The sequence below is a fragment of the Artemia sp. Qi Xiang Cuo genome, chromosome 9, assembly GCF_049724085.1.
Source record: "Artemia sp. Qi Xiang Cuo chromosome 9, ASM4972408v1, whole genome shotgun sequence".
Classification (NCBI taxonomy): domain Eukaryota; kingdom Metazoa; phylum Arthropoda; class Branchiopoda; order Anostraca; family Artemiidae; genus Artemia; species Artemia sp. Qi Xiang Cuo.
The window spans coordinates 70,741,875-70,765,105 of NC_142802.1; the positions used below are offsets into that span (position 1 = coordinate 70,741,875).

General features: G+C 34.2%; 1 protein-coding gene across 1 annotated transcript in view; it reads left to right on the forward strand.

The window, feature by feature from the left end:
• The window catches only part of LOC148948990 (xylulose kinase-like), a 148,000-nt gene that overhangs the window by 100,443 nt on the left and 24,326 nt on the right, over positions 1-23,231 (forward strand). The window contains exon 9 of the mRNA XM_089095079.1: positions 19,962-20,135. Within this exon, the coding sequence (XP_088951205.1) occupies positions 19,962-20,135 (174 nt within the window). The remainder of the gene's footprint in view (positions 1-19,961; positions 20,136-23,231) is intronic.

Consider the following 23,231-nt stretch of genomic DNA (forward strand, 5'->3'; position numbering starts at 1 on the left):
GGCTGAGGAAGATTTTGTTGACGTTTAAAAGAGGAATTGCCTAAGGGGAGTTTAGGTCCTCGTTTGACTGACAATAGGTTGTCAAACAATAGGTTATAAGAAAGTGTGGCTGATCCAACTTTTTAGTGATATAACTAAATAAAAATTTAGTTATCAATATGAGGCCAACTGAAAAGCAGGTGAATATACTAAAGACGTAAAAAGAAGTATAGCCACGGTGCAGGAGAATGTTAGAAGCCACAGCAATCTCAGTGGTTGAATATATTATAAAAAATGGGCACTTTGAAAGGCTGAGGAAGATTTTGTTGAAGTTTATAAGAGGAATTGCCTAAGGGGAGTTTTAGGTCTTCGTTTGACTGATAATAGGTTGTTAAACAATAGGTTATAAGAAAGTGTGGCTGATCCAACTCTCTATTGATATAACAAAATAAAAATTTAGTTATCAATATGAGGCCAACTGAAGAGCAGGTGAATATACTAAAGACATAAAAAGAAGTATAGCCACGGTGCAGGAGAATTTTAGAAGCGACAGCAATCTCAGTGGTTGAATATATTTTAAAAAATGGGCACTTTCAAAGGCTGAGGAAGATTTTGTTGACGTTTAAAAGAGGAATTGCCAATGGGGAGTTTTAGGTCCTCGTTTGACTGACAATATGTTGTCAAACAATAGGTTATAAGAAAGTGTGGCTGATCCAACTTTCCAGTGATATAACGAAATAAAAATTTAGTTATCAATATGATGCCAACTGAAAAGCAGGTGAATATACTAAAGACGTAAAAAGAAGTATAGCCACGGTGCAGGAGAATTTTAGAAGCCAGAACAGTCTCAGTGGTTGAATATATTTTAAAAAATGGGTACTTTGAAAGGCTGAAGAAGATTTTGTTGACGTTTAAAAGAGGAAATGTCTAAGGGGAGTTTAGGTCCTCGTTGACTGACAATAGGTTGTCAAACAATAGGTTATAAGAAAGTGTGGCTGATCCAACTTTCTAGTGATATAACGAAAGAAAAATTTAGTTATCAATATGAGGCCAACTGAAAAGCAGGTGAATATACTAAAGACGTAAAAAGAAGTATAGCCACGGTGCATGAGAATTTTAGAAGCCAGAACAGTCTCAGTGGTTGAATATATTTTAAAAAATGGGTACTTTGAAAGGCTGAAGAAGATTTTGTTGACGTTTAAAAGAGGAAATGACTAAGGGGAGTTTAGGTCCTCGTTTGACTGACAATAGGTTGTCAAACAATAGGTTATAAGAAAGTTTGGCTGATCCAACTTTCTAGTGATATAACGAAAGAAAAATTTAGTTATCAATATGAGGCCAACTGAAAAGCAGGTGAATATAGTAAAGACGTAAAAAGAAGTATAGCCACGGTGCAGGACAATATCTCAGTGGTTGAATATATTTTAAAAAGTGGGCACTTTCAAAGGCTGAGGAAGATTTTGTTGACGTTTAAAAGAGGAATTGCCTAAGGGGAGTTTAGATCCTCGTTTGACTGACAATAGGTTGTCAAACAATAGGTTTTAAGAAAGTGTGGCTGATCCAACTTTCTAGTGATATAACGAAATAAAAATTTAGTTATCTATATGAGGCCAACTGAAAAGCAGGTAAATATACTAAAGACGTAAAAAGAAGTATAGCCACGGTGTAAGAGATTTTAGAAGCCACAGCAATCTCAGTGGTTGAATATGTTTTAAAAAGATGGGCGCTTTGAAAAGCTGAGGAAGATTTTGCTGACGTTTAAAGGAGGAATTGCCTAAGGGGAGTTTAGGTCCTCGTTTGACTGACAATAGGTTGTCAAACAATAGGTTTTAAGAAAGTGTGGCTGATCCTCCTTTCCAGTGATATAACGAAATAAAAATTGATTTATCTATATGAGGCCAACTGTGTGGCTGATCCAACTTTCTAGTGATATAACGAAATAAAAATTTAGTTATCTATATGAGAAAAGTTGTAGGTTGTCAAACAATAAGTTATAAGAAAGTGTTGCTGATCCAACTTTCTAGTGATATAACGAAATAAAAATTTAGTTATCTATATGAGGCCAACTGAAAAGCAGGTGAATATAGTAAAGAAGTAAAAAGCAGTATAGCTACGGTGCAGGAGAATTTTAGAAGCCAAGCAATCTGAGTGGTTGAATATATTTTAAAAAGATGGGCACTTTGAAAAGCTGAGGAAGATTTTGCTGACGTTTAAAAGAGGAAATGACTAAGGGGAGTTTAGGTCCTCGTTTGACTGACAATAGGTTGTCAAACATTAGGTTATAAGAAAGTGTGGCTGATCCAACTTTCTAGTGATATAACGAAATAAAAATTTAGTTGTCTATATGAAGCCAACTGAAAAGCAGGTAAACATACTAAAGACGTAGAAAACAGTTTAGCCACGGTGCAAGAGAATTTTAGAAGCCACAGCAATCTCAGTGGTTGAATATGTTTTAAAAAGATGGGCACTTTGAAAAGCTGAGGAATATTTTGCGGACGTTTAAAAGAGGAATTGCCTAAGGGGAGTTTATGTCCTCGTTTGACTGACAATAGGTTGTCAAACAACAGGTTATAAGAAAGTGTGGCTAATCCAACTTTCTAGTGATATAATGAAATAAAATGTAGTTATCTATATGAGGCCAACTGAAAAGCAGGTAAATATACTAAAGACGTAAAAAGAAGTATTGCGATGGTGCAAGAGAATTTTAGAAGCCACAGCAATCTCAGTGGTTGAATATGATTTAAAAAGATGGGCACTTTGAAAAGTTGAGGAAGATTTTGCTGACTTTTAAAAGAGGAATTGCCTAAGGGGAGTTTTAGGTCCTCGTTTGAATGACAATAGTTTGTCAAACAATAGGTTATAAGAAAGTGTAGCTGATCCAACTTTCTAGTGATATAACGAAATAGAAATTTAATTGTGTATATGAGGCCAACTGAAAAGCAGTTGAGTATACTAAAGACGTAAAAAGAAGTATAGCCACGGTGCAAGAGAATTTTAGAAGCCACAGCAATCTCAGTGGTTGAATATGATTTAAAAAGATGGGCGCTTTGAAAAGCTGAGGAAGATTTTGCTGACTTCTAAAAGAGGAATTGCCTAAGGGAAGTTTTAGGTCCTCGTTTGAATGACAATAGGTTGTCAAACAATAGGTTTTAAGAAAGTGTGGCTGATCCTCCTTTCCAGTGATATAACGAAATAAAAATTGATTTATCTATATGAGGCCAACTGTGTAGCTGATCCAACTTTCTAGTGATATAACGAAATAAAAATTTAGTTATCTATATGAGAAAAGTTGTAGGTTGTCAAACAATAAGTTATAAGAAAGTGTTGCTGATCCAACTTTCTAGTGATATAACGAAATAAAAATTTAGTTATCTATATGAGGCCAACTGAAAAGCAGGTGAATATAGTAAAGAAGTAAAAAGCAGTATAGCTACGGTGCAGGAGAATTTTAGAAGCCAAGCAATCTGAGTGGTTGAATATATTTTAAAAAGATGGGCACTTTGAAAAGCTGAGGAAGATTTTGCTGACGTTTAAAAGAGGAAATGACTAAGGGGAGTTTAGGTCCTCGTTTGACTGACAATAGGTTGTCAAACATTAGGTTATAAGAAAGTGTGGCTGATCCAACTTTCTTGTGATATAACGAAATAAAAATTTAGTTGTCTATATGAAGCCAACTGAAAAGCAGGTAAACATACTAAAGACGTAGAAAACAGTTTAGCCACGGTGCAAGAGAATTTTAGAAGCCACAGCAATCTCAGTGGTTGAATATGTTTTAAAAAGATGGGCACTTTGAAAAGCTGAGGAATATTTTGCGGACGTTTAAAAGAGGAATTGCCTAAGGGGAGTTTATGTCCTCGTTTGACTGACAATAGGTTGTCAAACAACAGGTTATAAGAAAGTGTGGCTAATCCAACTTTCTAGTGATATAATGAAATAAAATGTAGTTATCTATATGAGGCCAACTGAAAAGCAGGTAAATATACTAAAGACGTAAAAAGAAGTATTGCGATGGTGCAAGAGAATTTTAGAAGCCACAGCAATCTCAGTGGTTGAATATGATTTAAAAAGATGGGCACTTTGAAAAGTTGAGGAAGATTTTGCTGACTTTTAAAAGAGGAATTGCCTAAGGGGAGTTTTAGGTCCTCGTTTGAATGACAATAGTTTGTCAAACAATAGGTTATAAGAAAGTGTAGCTGATCCAACTTTCTAGTGATATAACGAAATAGAAATTTAATTGTGTATATGAGGCCAACTGAAAAGCAGTTGAGCATACTAAAGACGTAAAAAGAAGTATAGCCACGGTGCAAGAGAATTTTAGAAGCCACAGCAATCTCAGTGGTTGAATATGATTTAAAAAGATGGGCGCTTTGAAAAGCTGAGGAAGATTTTGCTGACTTCTAAAAGAGGAATTGCCTAAGGGAAGTTTTAGGTCCTCGTTTGAATGACAATAGGTTGTCAAACAATAGGTTATAAGAAAGTGTAGCTGATCCAACTTTCTAGTGATATAACGAAATAAAAATTTAATTATGTATATGAGGCCAACTGAAAAGCAGGTGAATATACTAAAGACGTAAAAAGAAGTATGGCCACGGTGCAGGAGAGTTTTAGAAGCCACAGCAATCTCAGTGGTTGAATATATTTTAAAAAGTGGGCACTTTGAAATGCTGAGGAAGATTTTGCTGACATTTAAAAGAGGAATTGCTTAAGGGGAGTTTTGGTCCTCGTTTGATTGACAATAGGTTTTCAAACAATAGGTTATAAGAAAATGTGGCTGATCCAACTTTCTAGTGATATAACGAAATAAAAATTTAGTTATCTATATGAGGCCAACTGAAAAGCAGGTAAATATAATAAAGAAGTAAAAAGAAGTATAGCCAGAGAAGTATAAGCAGGAGAATTTTTTGAAGCCACAGCAATCTCAGTGGTTGAGTATATTTTATAAAGATGGGCACTTTGAAAGGCTGAGGAAGATTTTGCTGACGTTTAAAAGAGGAATTGCCTAAGGGGAGTTTTAGGTCCTCGTTTGAATGACAATAGGTTGTCAAACAATAGGTTATAAGAAAGTGTAGCTGATCCAACTTTCTAGTGATATAACGAAATAAAAATTTAATTATGTATATGAGGCCAACTGAAAAGCAGGTGAATATACTAAAGACGTAAAAAGAAGTATAGCCACGGTGCAGGAGAATTTTAGAAGCCACAGCAATCTCAGTGGTTGAATATATTTCAAAAAGTGGGCGCTTTGAAAGGCTGAGGAAGATTTTGCTGACATTTAAAAGAGGAATTGCCTAAGGGGAGTTTTAGGTCCTCGTTTGAATGACAATAGGTTGTCAAACAATAGGTTATAAGAGAGTGTAGCTGATCCAACTTTCTAGTGATATAACGTAATAAAAATCTAATTATGTATATGAGGCCAACTGAAAAGCAGGTGAATATACTAAAGACGTAAAAAGAAGTATAGCCACGGTGCAGGAGAATTTTAGAAGCCACAGCAATCTCAGTGGTTGAATATATTTTAAAAAGTGGGCACTTTGAAAGGCTGAGGAAGATTTTGCTGACATTTAAAAGAGGAATTGCCTAAGGGGAGTTTTAGGTCCTCGTTTGAATGACAATAGGTTGTCAAACAATAGGTTATAAGAAAGTGTAGCTGATCCAACTTTCTAGTGATATAACGAAATAAAAATTTAATTATGTATATGAGGCCAACTGAAAAGCAGGTGAATATACTAAAGACGTAAAAAGAAGTATGGCCACGGTGCAGGGGAATTTTAGAAGACAAAAAGGTTATAAGCTGATCCAATTTTTTAGTGATGTAACGAAATAAAATTTAATCATGTATATGAGGCCAACTGAAAAGCAGGTGAATATACTAAAGACGTAAAAAGAAGTATAGCCACGGTGCAGGGGAATTTTAGAAGCCACAGCAATCTCAGTGGTTGAATATATTTTAAAAAGTGGGCACTTTGAAAGGCTGAGGAAGATTTTGCTGACATTTAAAAGAGGAATTGCTTAAGGGGAGTTTTAGTCCTCGTTTGATTGACAATAGGTTGTCAAATAATAGGTTATAAGAAAATGTGGCTGATCCAACTTTCTAGTGATATAACGAAATAAAAATTTAGTTATCTATATGAGGCCAACTGAAAAGCAGGTAAATATAATAAAGAAGTAAAAAGAAGTATAGCCAGAGAAGTATAAGCAGGAGAATTTTAGAAGCCACAGCAATCTCAGTGGTTGAGTATATTTTATAAAGATGGGCACTTTGAAAGGCTGAGGAAGATTTTGCTGACGTTTAAAAGAGGAATTGCCTAAGGGGAGTTTTAGGTCCTCGTTTGAATGACAATAGGTTGTCAAACAATAGGTTATAAGAAAGTGTAGCTGATCCAACTTTCTAGTGATATAACGAAATAAAAATTTAATTATGTATATGAGGCCAACTGAAAAGCAGGTGAATATACTAAAGACGTAAAAAGAAGTATGGCCACGGTGCAGGGGAATTTTAGAAGCCACAGCAATCTCAGTGGTTGAATATATTTTAAAAAGTGGGCACTTTGAAAGGCTGAGGAAGATTTTGCTGACATTTAAAAGAGGAATTGCTTAAGGGGAGTTTTGGTCCTCGTTTGATTGACAATAGGTTGTCAAACAATAGGTTATAAGAAAATGTGGCTGATCCAACTTTCTAGTGATATAACGAAATAAAAATTTAGTTATCTATATGAGGCCAACTGAAAAGCAGGTAAATATAATAAAGAAGTAAAAAGAAGTATAGCCAGAGAAGTATAAGCAGGAGAATTTTTTGAAGCCACAGCAATCTCAGTGGTTGAGTATATTTTATAAAGATGGGCACTTTGAAAGGCTGAGGAAGATTTTGCTGACGTTTAAAAGAGGAATTGCCTAAGGGGAGTTTTAGGTCCTCGTTTGAATGACAATAGGTTGTCAAACAATAGGTTATAAGAAAGTGTAGCTGATCCAACTTTCTAGTGATATAACGAAATAAAAATTTAATTATGTATATGAGGCCAACTGAAAAGCAGGTGAATATACTAAAGACGTAAAAAGAAGTATGGCCACGGTGCAGGAGAGTTTTAGAAGCCACAGCAATCTCAGTGGTTGAATATATTTTAAAAAGTGGGCACTTTGAAAGGCTGAGGAAGATTTTGCTGACATTTAAAAGAGGAATTGCTTAAGGGGAGTTTTAGTCCTCGTTTGATTGACAATAGGTTGTCAAATAATAGGTTATAAGAAAATGTGGCTGATCCAACTTTCTAGTGATATAACGAAATAAAAATTTAGTTATCTATATGAGGCCAACTGAAAAGCAGGTAAATATAATAAAGAAGTAAAAAGAAGTATAGCCAGAGAAGGTTAAGCAGGAGAATTTTAGAAGCCACAGCAATCTCAGTGGTTGAGTATATTTTATAAAGATGGGCACTTTGAAAGGCTGAGGAAGATTTTGCTGACGTTTAAAAGAGGAATTGCCTAAGGGGAGTTTTAGGTCCTCGTTTGAATGACAATAGGTTGTCAAACAATAGGTTATAAGAAAGTGTAGCTGATCCAACTTTCTAGTGATATAACGTAATAAAAATCTAATTATGTATATGAGGCCAACTGAAAAGCAGGTGAATATACTAAAGACGTAAAAAGAAGTATAGCCACGGTGCAGGAGAATTTTAGAAGCCACAGCAATCTCAGTGGTTGAATATATTTTAAAAAGTGGGCACTTTGAAAGGCTGAGGAAGATTTTGCTGACATTTAAAAGAGGAATTGCCTAAGGGGAGTCTTAGGTCCTCGTTTGAATGACAATAGGTTGTCAAACAATAGGTTATAAGAAAGTGTAGCTGATCCAACTTTCTAGTGATATAACGAAATAAAAATTTAATTATGTATATGAGGCCAACTGAAAAGCAGGTGAATATACTAAAGACGTAAAAAGAAGTATAGCCACGGTGCAGGAGAATTTTAGAAGCCACAGCAATCTCAGTGGTTGAATATATTTTAAAAAGTGGGCACTTTGAAAGGCTGAGAAAGATTTTGCTGACATTTAAAAGAGGAATTGCCTAAGGGGAGTTTTAGGTCCTCGTTTGACTGACAATAGGTTGTCAAACAATAGGTTATAAGAAAGTGTAGCTGATCCAACTTTCTAGTGATATAACGAAATAAAAATTTAATTATGTATATGAGGCCAACTGAAAAGCAGGTGAATATACTAAAGACGTAAAAAGAAGTATGGCCACGGTGCAGGGGAATTTTAGAAGCCAAAAAGGTTATAAGCTGATCCAATTTTTTAGTGATGTAACGAAATAAAATTTAATCATGTATATGAGGCCAACTGAAAAGCAGGTGAATATACTAAAGACGTAAAAAGAAGTATGGCCACGGTGCAGGGGAATTTTAGAAGCCACAGCAATCTCAGTGGTTGAATATATTTTAAAAAGTGGGCACTTTGAAAGGCTGAGGAAGATTTTGCTGACATTTAAAAGAGGAATTGCTTAAGGGGAGTTTTAGTCCTCGTTTGATTGACAATAGGTTTTCAAATAATAGGTTATAAGAAAATGTTGCTGATCCAACTTTCTAGTGATATAACGAAATAAAAATTTAGTTATCTATATGAGGCCAACTGAAAAGCAGGTAAATATAATAAAGAAGTAAAAAGAAGTATAGCCAGAGAAGTATAAGCTGGAGAATTTTAGAAGCCACCGCAATCTCAGTGGCTGAGTATATTTTATAAAGATGGGCACTTTGAAAGGCTGAGGAAGATTTTGCTGACGTTTAAAAGAGGAATTGCCTAAGGGGAGTTTTAGGTCCTCGTTTGAATGACAATAGGTTGTCAAACAATAGGTTATAAGAAAGTGTAGCTGATCCAACTTTCTAGAGATATAACGAAATAAAAATTTAATTATGTATATGAGGCCAACTGAAAAGCAGGTGAATATACTAAAGACGTAAAAAGAAGTATGGCCACGGTGCAGGAGAATTTTAGAAGCCACAGCAATCTCCGTGGTTGAATATATTTTAAAAAGTGGGCACTTTGAAAGGCTGAGGAAGATTTTGCTGACATTTAAAAGAGGAATTGCTTAAGGGGAGTTTTGGTCCTCGTTTGATTGACAATAGGTTTTCAAACAATAGGTTATAAGAAAATGTGGCTGATCCAACTTTCTAGTGATATAACGAAATAAAAATTTAGTTATCTATATGAGGCCAACTGAAAAGCAGGTAAATATAATAAAGAAGTAAAAAGAAGTATAGCCAGAGAAGTATAAGCAGGAGAATTTTAGAAGCCACAGCAATCTCAGTGGTTGAGTATATTTTATAAAGATGGGCACTTTGAAAGGCTGAGGAAGATTTTGCTGACTTTTAAAAGAGGAATTGCCTAAGGGGAGTTTTAGGTCCTCGTTTGAATGACAATAGGTTGTCAAACAATAGGTTATAAGAAAGTGTTGCTGATCCAACTTTCTAGTGATATAACGAAATAAAAATTTAATTATGTATATGAGGCCAACTGAAAAGCAGGTGAATATACTAAAGACGTAAAAAGAAGTATGGCCACGGTGCAGGAGAGTTTTAGAAGCCACAGCAATCTCAGTGGTTGAATATATTTTAAAAAGTGGGCACTTTGAAAGGCTGAGGAAGATTTTGCTGACATTTAAAAGAGGAATTGCTTAAGGGGAGTTTTGGTCCTCGTTTGATTGACAATAGGTTGTCAAACAATAGGTTATAAGAAAATGTTGCTGATCCAACTTTCTAGTGATATAACGAAATAAAAATTTAGTTATCTATATGAGGCCAACTGAAAAGCAGGTAAATATAATAAAGAAGTAAAAAGAAGTATAGCCAGAGAAGGTTAAGCAGGAGAATTTTAGAAGCCACAGCAATCTCAGTGGTTGAGTATATTTTATAAAGATGGGCACTTTGAAAGGCTGAGGAAGATTTTGCTGACGTTTAAAAGAGGAATTGCATAAGGGGAGTTTTAGGTCCTCGTTTGAATGACAATAGGTTGTCAAACAATAGGTTATAAGAAAGTGTAGCTGATCCAACTTTCTAGTGATATAACGAAATAAAAATTTAATTATGTATATGAGGCCAACTGAAAAGCAGGTGAATATACTAAAGACGTAAAAAGAAGTATAGCCACGGTGCAGGAGAATTTTAGAAGCCACAGCAATCTCAGTGGTTGAATATATTTTAAAAAGTGGGCACTTTGAAAGGCTGAGGAAGATTTTGCTGACATTTAAAAGAGGAATTGCCTAAGGGGAGTTTTAGGTCCTCGTTTGAATGACAATAGGTTGTCAAACAATAGGTTATAAGAAAGTGTAGCTGATCCAACTTTCTAGTGATATAACGTAATAAAAATCTAATTATGTATATGAGGCCAACTGAAAAGCAGGTGAATATACTAAAGACGTAAAAAGAAGTATAGCCACGGTGCAGGAGAATTTTAGAAGCCACAGCAATCTCAGTGGTTGAATATATTTTAAAAAGTGGGCACTTTGAAAGGCTGAGGAAGATTTTGCTGACATTTAAAAGAGGAATTGCCTAAGGGGAGTTTTAGGTCCTCGTTTGACTGACAATAGGTTGTCAAACAATAGGTTATAAGAAAGTGTAGCTGATCCAACTTTCTAGTGATATAACGAAATAAAAATTTAATTATGTATATGAGGCCAACTGAAAAGCAGGTGAATATACTAAAGACGTAAAAAGAAGTATGGCCACGGTGCAGGGGAATTTTAGAAGCCAAAAAGGTTATAAGCTGATCCAATTTTTTAGTGATGTAACGAAATAAAATTTAATCATGTATATGAGGCCAACTGAAAAGCAGGTGAATATACTAAAGACGTAAAAAGAAGTATAGCCACGGTGCAGGGGAATTTTAGAAGCCACAGCAATCTCAGTGGTTGAATATATATTAAAAAGTGGGCACTTTGAAAGGCTGAGGAAGATTTTGCTAACATTTAAAAGAGGAATTGTGTAAGGGGAGTTTTAGGTCCTCGTTTGACTGACAATAGGTTGTCAAACAATAGGTTATAAGAAAATGTTGCTGATCCAACTTTCTAGTGATATAACGAAATAAAAATTTAGTTATCTATTTGAGGCCAACTGAAAAGCAGGTAAATATAATAAAGAAGTAAAAAGAAGTATAGCCGGAGAAGTGTATGCAGGAGAATTTTAGAAGCCACAGCAATCTCAGTGGTTGAGTATATTTTATAAAGATGGGCCCTTTGAAAGGCTGAGGAAGATTTTGCTGACGTTTAAAAGAGGAATTGCCTAAGGGGAGTTTTAGGTCCTCGTTTGACAGACAATAGGTTGTCAAACAATAGGTGATAAGAAAGTGTGGCTGATCCAACTTTCTAGTGATATAACGAAATGAAAATTGATTTATCTATATGAGGCCAACTGAAAAGCAGGTGAATATAGTAAAGACTAAGAAAATTTGGCTGATATTCGAAAAAAGGAGAAAAGACCCCCTAAAAGTTATAGAACCCTAATAAAAATCACACCATCATATTCAGCGTATCAGAGAACCCTACTGTAGAGGTTTCAAGTACCTATTTACAAAAATGTGGAATTTTCAATTTTTTGCCAGAAGAAATATCACGGATGCGTGTTTATTTGTTTGTTTGTTTGTTTGTTTTTTTTCCCCAGGGGTGATCGTATCGACCCAGTGGTCCTAGAATATCGTGGAAGGCTCATCCAAACGGAAATTAAAAGTTATAGTGCCCTTTTTAAGTGACAATAAAATGGAGGGCAACTAGGCCCCCTCCCACGCTAATTTTTCCCCGAAGTCACCCAATCAAAATTTTGAGATAGCCATTTTGTTCAGCATGGTCTAAAATATGTTAACTATGTCTTTTAGGGTGACTTAATCCGCCAAAGTCCCCGGGGGGAGGGCTGAAAGTTATGAACTTTACCCAATGTTAGCATATAGTATTGGTTATTGGGAAGTATACAGACGTTTTCAGAGGGGATTTTTTCTGGTAGTGAGGGGGGGGGGGGTGGCAGTGGGTCGGGGGTAATGTGAGAGGATCTTACCATGAAGGAAGTTGTCATGGGAGAAGGGACATTGCTATGAAGGGGGCGCCGGATTTCCCAGCATTATATTGGATTTCCGGATTTCCCAGTATTGTATTGGTTATTGGGAAGTATACAGACATTTTCAGGAAGGATTTTTTCTGGTGGGGGGGGGGAGAGCTGGAGGAGGGAGTTACTCGGGAGAATCTTCCCGTGGAGGATGTTTCTTTGGAGTAAGGGACATTTCTATGACGGGGGCGCCGGATTTCCAAGCATTATTTAAAAAACGATCAGAAATTAAATTAAAAAAAAAACAAGTTCTTTCAACTGAAAGTAAAAAGCAACATTGGAACTTAAAACGAAAAGAAATTATTACGTATATTTGGGGGCTCTCCCCCAAGTCAATACCTCGCTCTTTACGCTACAGTTTTTTTTAGTGCTTTCAAAAGAGCCATCTATTCTAATTAAACGGCCTTTGTGATTCAGGGTTTGTTAATTAAACATTTTTTTAAATTTTAACGTAAAGAGCGGGGTATTCACTAAGGGGAGAACCCCCTTCATGTAAGTAATAATATATAGGTAATAAAAAAAAACAATAAAGAAAAAACAAGCATTACGGTTCAATAGTAATCAAAACTTTTAAAAACGTAATTTTGATGTCAATAAATGTATCAAAACAATGGGCTTATAATGCTGATTCTAAATATATAAATTTTATTAAGCGTAGTATTACTCATCAAAGGCTACAAGCCTGAGAAAATTTACCTGATTTTTTAAAGAGGGAGGAAACATCCCCTACAAGTGAAAGAATTTTAATGAAAATCACACCGTCAGATTCAGCGTATCAGAAAACCCTGTTACATAGGTTTCAAGCTCATATCTGCAAATATCTGCAACTTTGTATTTTTTGCCAGAAGAAAAGTATACGAATATAGAAGTTCGTTACGTAAGTTAATTTGTAAATTACGTCAGAACCAAATTTAGAGACAGCCATTTAGCAAAAGAAAATTAAAATTTTAGGCAAATTTTGTATACTTATTCAATGACGGTGAGCCAAAATAAAAGCTGCATTAACTAAAAAACGATCAGAAATTAAATTAAAAAAAACAAGTTTTTTAAACTGAAAGTAAGGAGCGACATTAAAACTTAAGACGAACAGAAATTATTCCGTATATGAAAGGGGCTGTCCCCTCCTCAACGCCTTGCTCTTTACGCTAAAGATTTTTATTGTTTAGCAAAAATAGAGTTGTGAGAAAGTAAAACTTTAGCGTAAAGAGCGAGGCATTGAGGAGGGGACAGCCCCTTTAATATACGGAATAATTTATGTTTGTTTTAAGTTTTAATGTCGCTCCTTACTTTCAATTTAAAAAACTTGTTTTTTTATTTAATTATGTATATGAGGCCAACTGAAAAGCAGGTGAATATACTAAAGACGTAAAAAGAAGTGTAACCACGGTGCAGGAGAATTTTAGAAGCCACAGCAATCTCAGTGGTTGAATATATTTTAAAAATTGGGCACTTTGAAAGGCTGAGGAAGATTTTGCTGATATTTAAAAAAAGAATTGCCTAAGGGGAGTTTTAGATCCTCGTTTGACTGACAATAGGTTGTCAAACATTAGGTTATAAGAAAGTGTGGCTGATTCAACTTTCTAGTGATAAAACGAAATAAAAATTTAGTTATTTATATGAGGCCAACTGAAAAGCAGGTAAATATACTAAAGACGTAAAAAGAAGTTTAGCCACGGTGCAAGAGAATTTTAGAAGCCACAGCAATCTCAGTGGTTGAATATGTTTTAAAAAGATGGGCACTTTGAAAAGCTGAGGAAGATTTTGCTGACGTTTAAAAGAGGAATTACCTAAGGGGAGTTTATGTCCTCGTTTGACTGACAATAGGTTGTCAAACAACAGGTTATAAGAAAGTGTGGCTAATCCAACTTTCTAGTGATATAATGAAATAAAAATTTAGTTATCTATATGAGGCCAACTGAATAGCAGCTAAATATACTAAAGACGTAAAAAGAAGTATAGTCACGGTGCAAGAGAATTTTTGAAGCCACAGAAATCTCAGTGGCTGAATATGATTTAAAAAGATGGGCGCTTTGAAAAGCTGAGGAAGATTTTGCTGACTTTTAAAAGAGGAATCGCCTAAGCCAAGTTTTAGGTCCTCGTTTGAATGACAATAGGTTGTCAAACAATAGGTTATAAGAAAGTGTAGCTGATCCAACTTTCTAGTGATATAACGAAATAAAAATTTAATGATGTATATGAGGCCAACTGAAAAGCAGGTGAATATACTAAAGACGTAAAAAGAAGTATAGCCACGGTGCAGGAGAATTTTAGAAGCCACAGCAATCTCAGTGGTTCAATATATTTTAAAAAGTGGGCACTTTGAAAGGCTGAGGAAGATTTTGCTGACATTTAAAAGAGGAATCGCCTAAGGGGAGTTTTAGGTCCTTGTTTGACTGACAATAGGTTATAAGAAAATGTGGCTGATTCAACTTTCTAGTGATATAACGAAATAAAAATTTAATTATGTATATGAGGCCAACTGAAAAGCAGGTGAATATACTAAAGACGTAAAAAGAAGTATAGCCACGGTGCAGGAGAATTTTAGAAGCCACAGCAATCTCAGTGGTTCAATATATTTTAAAAAGTGGGCACTTTGAAAGGCTGAGGAAGATTTTGCTGACATTTAAAAGAGGAATTGCCTAAGGGGCGTTTTAGGTCCTCGTTTGACTGCCAATAGGTTGTAAGAAAATGTGGCTGATCCAACTTTCTAGTGATATAACGAAATAAAAATTTAGATATCTATATGAAGCCAACTGAAAAGCAGGTAAATATAATAAAGACGTAAAAAAAAGTATAGCCGGAGAAGTATATGCAGGAGAATTTTAGAAGCCACAGCAATCTCAGTGGTTGAGTATATTTTATAAAGATGGGCACTTTTAAAGGCTGAGGAAGATTTTGCTGACGTTTAAAAGAGGAATTGCCTAAGGGGAGTTTTAGGTCCTCGTTTGACAGACAATAGGTTGTCAAACAATAGGTTATAAGAAAGTGTGGCTGATCCATCTTTCTAGTGATATAACGAAATGAAAATTGATTTATCTATATGAGGTCAACTGAAAAGCAGGTGAATATAGTAAAGACGTAAAAAGCAGTATAGCCACGGTGCAGGAGAATTTTAGAAGCCACAGCAATCTTATTGGTTGAATATGTTTTAAAAAGATGGGCACTTTGAAAAGCTGAGGAAGATTTTGCTGACGTTTAAAAGAGGAATTGCCTAAGAAGAGTTTATGTCCTCGTTTGACTGACAATAGGTTGTCAAACAATAGGTTATAAGAAAGTGTGGCTGATCCAACTTTCTAGTGACATAATGAAATAAAAATTTATTTATCTATATGAGGCCAACTGAAAAGCAGGTAAATATACTAAAGACTTAAAAAGAAGTATAGCGACGGTGCAAGAGAATTTTAGAAGCCACAGCAATCTCAGTGGTTGAATATGTTTTAAAAAGATGGCGCTTTGAAAAGCTGAGGAAGATTTTACTGATGTTTAAAAGAGGAATTGCCTAAGGGGATTTTTAGGTCCTCGTTTGAATGACAATAGGTTGTCAAACAATAGGTTATAAGAAAGTGTAGCTGATCCAACTTTCTAGTGATATAACGAAACAAAAATTTAGTTATCTATATGAGGCCAACTGAAAAGCAGGTGAATATACAAAAGACGTAAAAAGAAGTACAGCCACGGTGCAGGCGGATTTTAGAAACCAAAGCAATCTCAGTGGTTGAATATATTTTAAAAAATGGATACTTTGAAAGGCTGAGGAAGATTTTGCTGATGTTTAAAAGAGGAATTGCCTAAGGGGAGTTTTAGGTCCTCGTTTCACTGACAATAGGTTGTCAAACAATAGGTTATAAGAAAGTGTGGCTGATCCAACTTTAAAGTGATATAACGAAATAAAAATTTAGTTATCTATATGAGGGCAACTGAAAAGCTGGTGAATATACTAAAGACGTAAAAAGAAGTATAGCCATGGTGCAGGAGAATTTTAAAAGCCACAGAAATCACAGTGGTTAAACGTGGCCCCAAAAAATGGGCTTTTGGAAAGGTTGACTTTTTATAGATAACCAAAATACTTTTAGGTTATCTGTCTGAGGGCAACAGAAAAGCAGGTCATTCCCGAATGCGGTAAAAAAAAAGGTCATATGGATACATTGAGTGGAAGTTTGAGCTTCATGGGAAGGGTAAAGAGTGAGGCTTAGAATAGATTGAGGAGGAGTAGGACCTTGCCTTTCTATGTAGCCCCAGCAAGCTTGGTTGTGCATTGAAATGTTTATAGGAGTAGTATTAAATTCATGGGTATTTACTAGATGGGGGTCAGGAAAGATTCAAGTATACAGAAGACAAAAATTACACAGGTTGTAATCCATATAAACGTGAATCCCCAACCTCATTTTTGAACAAAAAATGAGGTTGAACAAAAAACAACCTCATAATTTTGAACAAATACCTGTTCAAAATTATTACACAAAACTACTGATGACCTGTCATATTGAATGATTGTTCAAGACTTGCCCAAAATTTTAATTAAAATCCAAAATATCAGTTCCTAACTTGAGAAAATAAAAAAAAAGTTTACAGATATACCAACAAACCGACAAAATAAAAAAATCGATCCTCTTACCACCTTTATTGAAAAGCAGAATAAGTTCAGACAGTTGTTTGACTTGAACCATTATTTTATAGTATTATTCCTTGAAGTGTTTCCTTTGATTTGTTTTACTTGATCATCTTGGCATCTTCTTTTTCTTGTTCTTTGCTGTTTGCGAGAATCATGGTGCATTCTATTATATTTTTTTCTTTTTTCCTCATTTCTTTATGACCTTCTTTGAAAAATGTAAAATAAATCTAAATCATTCATCCAATAATAAAGTTATAAATTTAAAACAAACGAAGCAAAAAATTAATTAAAAAGATTAACAGAACAGAAATTTTGCAAAGAAAAGAAAATAACTAGTTCCGAACCTAAGACAAGCGGAAGTGAAGTGTTATAAAAATTTAAATTATTAAGTTAATGATAAAATCAAAATTAAAAATTTAATAATACAAATTTTAATTAAATTACATGATAATTATTATCAATAGAAAATTTAAATTATTAATATTTGAATTATTATGGAAATAGAAGTTGTTATGAACAAATTATTGTGAACAATTATTGAAACAAATTTGTACAAATAACTTCTTCAAATTATAGAATAAATTATTGAAACCTAAGAGTAATTAAAACGAATAATTTTATAGATAACAGATAAATAACAAATACTAACAGATACTATATTACAGATACTATATATACTAGATACTTTTATTATTGAAATTACTGTAGGAAATCCCATTAACAAGTGTGTTTTAGATGCTAATATCGTCTATTCACCTAATCTCTGATAAGAAATGTAGGAATCTAAGTTTTTTGTTTTTTTTAATTTGTTTGCATTCAAGTTTGGTTGCCACGAATCTGCGACACTATAAATAACAGATACTAACTACCATGGATGGAGAGATGAATCCTGAAACGAACTAAAATTAAAACAAATAAACATGTCAGGCTTAAAATGAACAGAATTACAGTAGATAATAATATTTGGCCACTAAACAAAACAGAATTTTCCTTTGTTCGGAATGCAGGTACAAGACCAATGGATATACATAAAAATCGAGGAAATGAGATTAAGATAGTACTAGAGAATCAAATAATCCAAAAATGAAGTGAGGAGATAAAAAATCAGAAACATTTAAGTTTTATAAGGATGTTAAGATGGTTTATGGGCAGGAGTTCTACCTTAAGCTGAAATTACCAGCTAGATATTTGACATTGTGGATGCAACTCAGGGATAACTGCCTACCAATTCCGCAACACTTGAAAGATATGCTAAAGAAAGATGTCCCAATGAAGTCATATATACTTGCCCGCTTTGCAGAGTTAAAGAGATTTATTTGATGCATTGCTTGAGCCGGTGCCAGGGGCTCTACGATAAGGGAAGGGATATTTGGAAAAAATGAGCTGATACTTCCAGGAGTCTTAAATAGTACGTCGCCTCAGTTTATTTGTAAAATAGCAAGGTATCTGGAAATTTCGTTAAATAAAACGAGTAAAGCTTAACTTATTTTCAATTTGTATCAAGTTTAAGAAATTGCATTGCATTTCTCTTTTGCTACTAAAGTGTTGAGTTCAAATTAAATTAAAGAAAAACCAAATTAAGTGTTGGTTTCTAAGTGTATGTTATTAAATCAACTTGCTTTTAAGTGTCTGTTTCATTTAAGTGTTTGTTGATGTTGGCTGATACAAGTTCATTATATTTGTGCTTTTTATGATGATCGGATGTAAGTTTAGTATATTTGTGCTCTTTTTCTGTTCATGGCCGTATTTTTTGGCTTTAATACACTTATCTATCTAATAAGGCTCCTCCCCCCCTAACATATCCAATTGCAATAATGTCATTTCTGCTCAAATTCTTTGGTCGCATTAATTTATTTTTGTTTATCCATGGTTTCAATTTTGTTCAGAATAATTTCTGTTTGTTGTAAGTTTTAATTTATTTCTGATCGATTGGGTCTTAATATGGCTCTTAGCAGTTCTTTGAAAAACTTCGCTTTTGGAAAGTATTTTATTTAAAATTTTTGCCTGGCCACAAAAAATTGCACCACAAACGTTTGAACTGCATTTCTTCCAAAAAATTACAAAACAAATAAGGAAATTTTCAGCAGGTGTGTCAGAAGAAAAGCATTAGTTTGTGCCAACCTCAAGCTTCTCAGTCCTTTGGTTAACTTTGAGTAGTATTAGCAGTAGCAGCAGTAGTAGTATTAGCAGAAGTAATAGCGGCAGTAGTGGCTGTAGCAGAGCAGCTTATAGCTTGTGCATTTCTTGGGACTTTGTGCTTCTAATTGCTTGAAGTTAAATAGAAGCTCACCTGTTAATAAAGTACCATAGTACTGATACTAATACCTACTGCTGCTTCTGCTGCTACTACAACTACTACTACTGCTCTGCTACTACCACTACTGCTTCTATTACTTATGCTAATACTACTACTGTTGCTACTGCTAATACTACTCAAAGTTTTTTGAGTGCAATTTTTTTTAGTGGTGTGTGCAGTAGTTTGCCTTTGCGTGCTGAATCAGGATGCACAGAACCTCGGGAAAGCTCCATTTTCCCAGTGGTTGTGCTTTTCATGTCTAAATTTATAACTGGAATCACAACGACGATAGTGATTAAAGTACTAGAGGTTCCCTGCTGCTTCTCAGCACACGATCATGATCACGATCAGTAAATCCTTTATAGATCCGGCTTATACCACTCTAATCAATTCTATAGATTGCGTGATTTCTCACTGATGAGTTTGAAATTTAGCAGATCATTTAATGTTTCACATTGTTTAAAGTACCGAGGACAGTGATAATGAAATAAAATTGTTTGAAATTGTTATATGAATATATAACTATTTATATTTATGTATTATATTTATAATATACATATATTTATTAATTATAATTATATAATTATAAATGAATGATAACTGTCGGTTTGTCGGTTTGTTGGCACGATGTCAAGCTCTGCAGTAATGAAAATTAAGAAACTAAAGGGACTAGGATAGCTCAATTTAAAAAACTCAAAGAACTTTGAGTAGTATTAGCAGTAGCAGCAGTAGTAGTATTAGCAGAAGTAAGAGCAGCAGTAGTAGTAGTAGTAGAGCAGTAGTAGTAGTTGTAGTAGCAGCAGAAGCAGCAGTACGTATTAGTATCAGTACTATGGTGCTTTATTAACAGGTGAGCTACTATTTAACTTCAAGCAATTAGAAACCGTTATAAGAACAATAACGATAAGGCCGTTTAAACTGTATTGTTTACACTTCATATTTTTGACGATATACTAAGAAATATGAAATAAATCCAAATTTTTAGTCCTTATTCCATTACAGGCCTCTACTATGATACTCAGGAAATAACGCCCAAAGTTCTTGGCAGGTTTCGTTTTGATCCAGATGGCAAAGCAATCAGTTCATTTCCAACTGCTGGGCACGAAGCGCGTGCATTAATTGAAGGACAGTTTCTGGCAAAAAAGTATCATCTATATAAAGCAGGATTTTTGAAAGGTTATTTGATGAAGTTGAATGTTACAAAAAAATTAAAATCCACAATTTTTTTAATTTTAACAAAGGTTAACGTTTTAAATTGCGCTTTTAGCTAAAAAATTCAATGTTCATTTGTTCATTTATTCCTTTTTTCCACCATGGATGACTAATGCAAGCTTACCAAAGGGTAGGGAGAGAGGGAGGGGATTTTAAATTGGTAAGCAATTGGAAAGAATAGATTCAAAAAAAGCTGCCACAAGTAAATGCCAGATTTTGACATGTATTACACCGTTTTGTGCATTCTCTTTAACTTAAGTCAACCTTCCGTAGAGTTTTGTCATCTAATAGGGCGGGGGGGCTGATTATTAAATACCTGTTTATGTTGGCAGTGCCCATGTTTTACAGCTTAAGATCTCTGAGAAGTGGAATGACTTTTTGCTTTAGTAGGAAATCCATATAATAAATGATATGAAAACTGATATAAAATAGATACAAATTAAGAAAAATAAAGAGCCAAACAATATAACTAACCAATTAAATTTCGTTTTTAATTTATTTATTGCTTGGGGATTAAGGAATTAAAAGATACGTATTAATAGATTTGTAGGGATCATGAGTATGTTTGAAAAAATTGAAATGCGTACGATCTATATTCGCGATGTTTGTTATTGAAAATTTGAAACTCGGAAAAAGAATTTTAGGTTTCTTATTAATGAAGATCTTCTTTATTAGTAACTCATTGCTGACTGTTAACAACTACAACTTCAACTGAGTTAGTTGAAGTATACACCTTCCATTCTCTTTCTTAAATTCTTTATGGAGTGAAATCCTTAGAAGGGTTAAAAGGCTAGCTGATATTCAAGGACCTTCTTTAACAGGTAGTTTCTAGGTTAAATTGTGTTTTTTTCTGCGGTTTTTCTGCATAATCAAAATTATACTAAAATCTGTTTATCATTAGTTATTAGGATGGTCACAAAGCAATTATCTCTAGCGTAATATCCATGTTTTAAATAATACGCCTATAGTCTTGAGAATTAAATATATATATATATATATATAATACAAACTAGTAAAGCTAACAAATAAAATATGAAAAGAATGATAGAAGAAAAAACGATTAAAATTTATTTGTTCTAAAAACAAGTTCAATAATAAAACTAATATGTCGCGAGTCTGTATGTAGTTTAAAAATGCATGAATATCATACAATTTGCGGTAACGCAATTTGAGTAAGGAGTGACTTGTGCCAACAGTGACAGAAACTAGAAAATACAGTTCTGATAACAATGAAATCGTCATGAGAATCAGTTTTTTTATAATCATTCTGAATATGTGAAATTCATCAAGTTTCAAAGTGACCACCGAAAGTCAAAATCCTGGAAAAATTTGCCTTATTTTCGTCCTTTGGGAGGGACCACCTTTCCACACGGCAAGTTTAAATCACACTATCATATTCAGCATATCAGAAAACCCCATTGCAGTGGTTTCAAGTCTATCTATAAAAATGCAAAATTTGTATGTTTATTTGTTTGATCATAACAGGGCTGATCATATCATACCAATGGTCTTAGAATTTTGAGAAAAGAATTGTCTTAGAATTTGTCGTTTCAACTTGCACTGAAAGTTTTGGTCCCCTTTCGAAGTAGTAAAAAAATAATGCACCACCGGAAAGGGGTGTTTTCTGTCATTCTCTGGATTTTTGTCATGGATAGAAAATTCTTAACTAGCCAATTGATTCAGGGGCCGAAATGCGGCATGGTGGTGCGTTCGTCCCCAAAGATGCACATAGTTTATAATATAGACATTTATTTTAAAGGTTCATTAAACTAAGTTTCTTCATGCGAGGGTTGTTAAAATTGTGCATACTGATGCATAATTATGCACTAGATGTTTAGGAGAACGCCCGGAGCTTTTTGCAGGTAGAAATGGGAGGGAGTGTGCCTGTTGACTCAAAAAGTGTGTTTTATACTCCAAATTTCCCACCTTTCCGTGAGTGGACTAAGCCTGTAATGTGGGTGCTGTGAGATGATAGATCTTCTCTTATTGCAGAGAAATGCCCTTCTTTGTAATAGAGAACTTTATATTTATATACCAACGAGAACCAAACAAGAAGATGTGGGAAGAGCACCATGAGCAACACCAGGAACATTCCAGGGGAAGCAAGTGATACCAGGTGTCTTGTTTTCACCACCAATTATATTTCCATTTATTTACTATTTTTAATGTCTACTTGTTTTTGGGGGAAACCGTCCCTTGGTCCAAATCGGTGTCTCTCGCTCCTAATAATTTTTGGCGAAGAGTACTTTCAGGGATGGTTTTTCATCCTCTTAGCATTGTTATGTGACTGTTAACATTGAATGTAAAAACAGGGGGATGAAGGAGTAGATAATAGCTTCTCTCATTTAAAGTGTACATTGGATAAAAAGTTTGTTCTAACAAACTATAAGTAAATACCAAAATATACTATAAGTAAATAAAATATACTATAAGTTAAAATATATAAGTAACTATAAGTAAGTAAAATATACTATAAGTAACTATAAGTAAATAACAAAATATAAGTAAATACAAAATATAAGTAAATAAGTAAATACCAACCCTTATCAACAGAAACTGAAACTCTAAAAACCGAAATTTCAGTTATAATATGTATAAAAATGAAACTATTATTTACACTAATCCTAAATATGCAACATGTATTCATTTAAAAGTTACATGTAAAGCAATTAGTGGAAGAAAATTTGCATAGTTTTTAGAAATAGGACTTGAGTTTGACTTTTCCGAAGCTGGTTCGTTATTTTCATTAGAAAGAGAATGTTTACTTTTGTTCTTGAAAGCTGCACGGGACGAAAAGTAATATGAAATACGAAAGACGACGCGAAAGGTAATACGAAATATGAAAGGTGATACGGAAAGTGATAATTAAAGTGTATGGTGCTTTGCGTACTTAAAGGTTAAGGAATTCGATTACTGGATATTAGATATTGAGATTATTGAGACGCTGAAGGATTATTAGAGATTAACAATAGTAGTTTTTGGAGCTTACCAATCTCCATTAATCAGCCACCTGAGCTTTTTCAAATACATTTTTTCCAAACACATTTCTGAACAAAAACA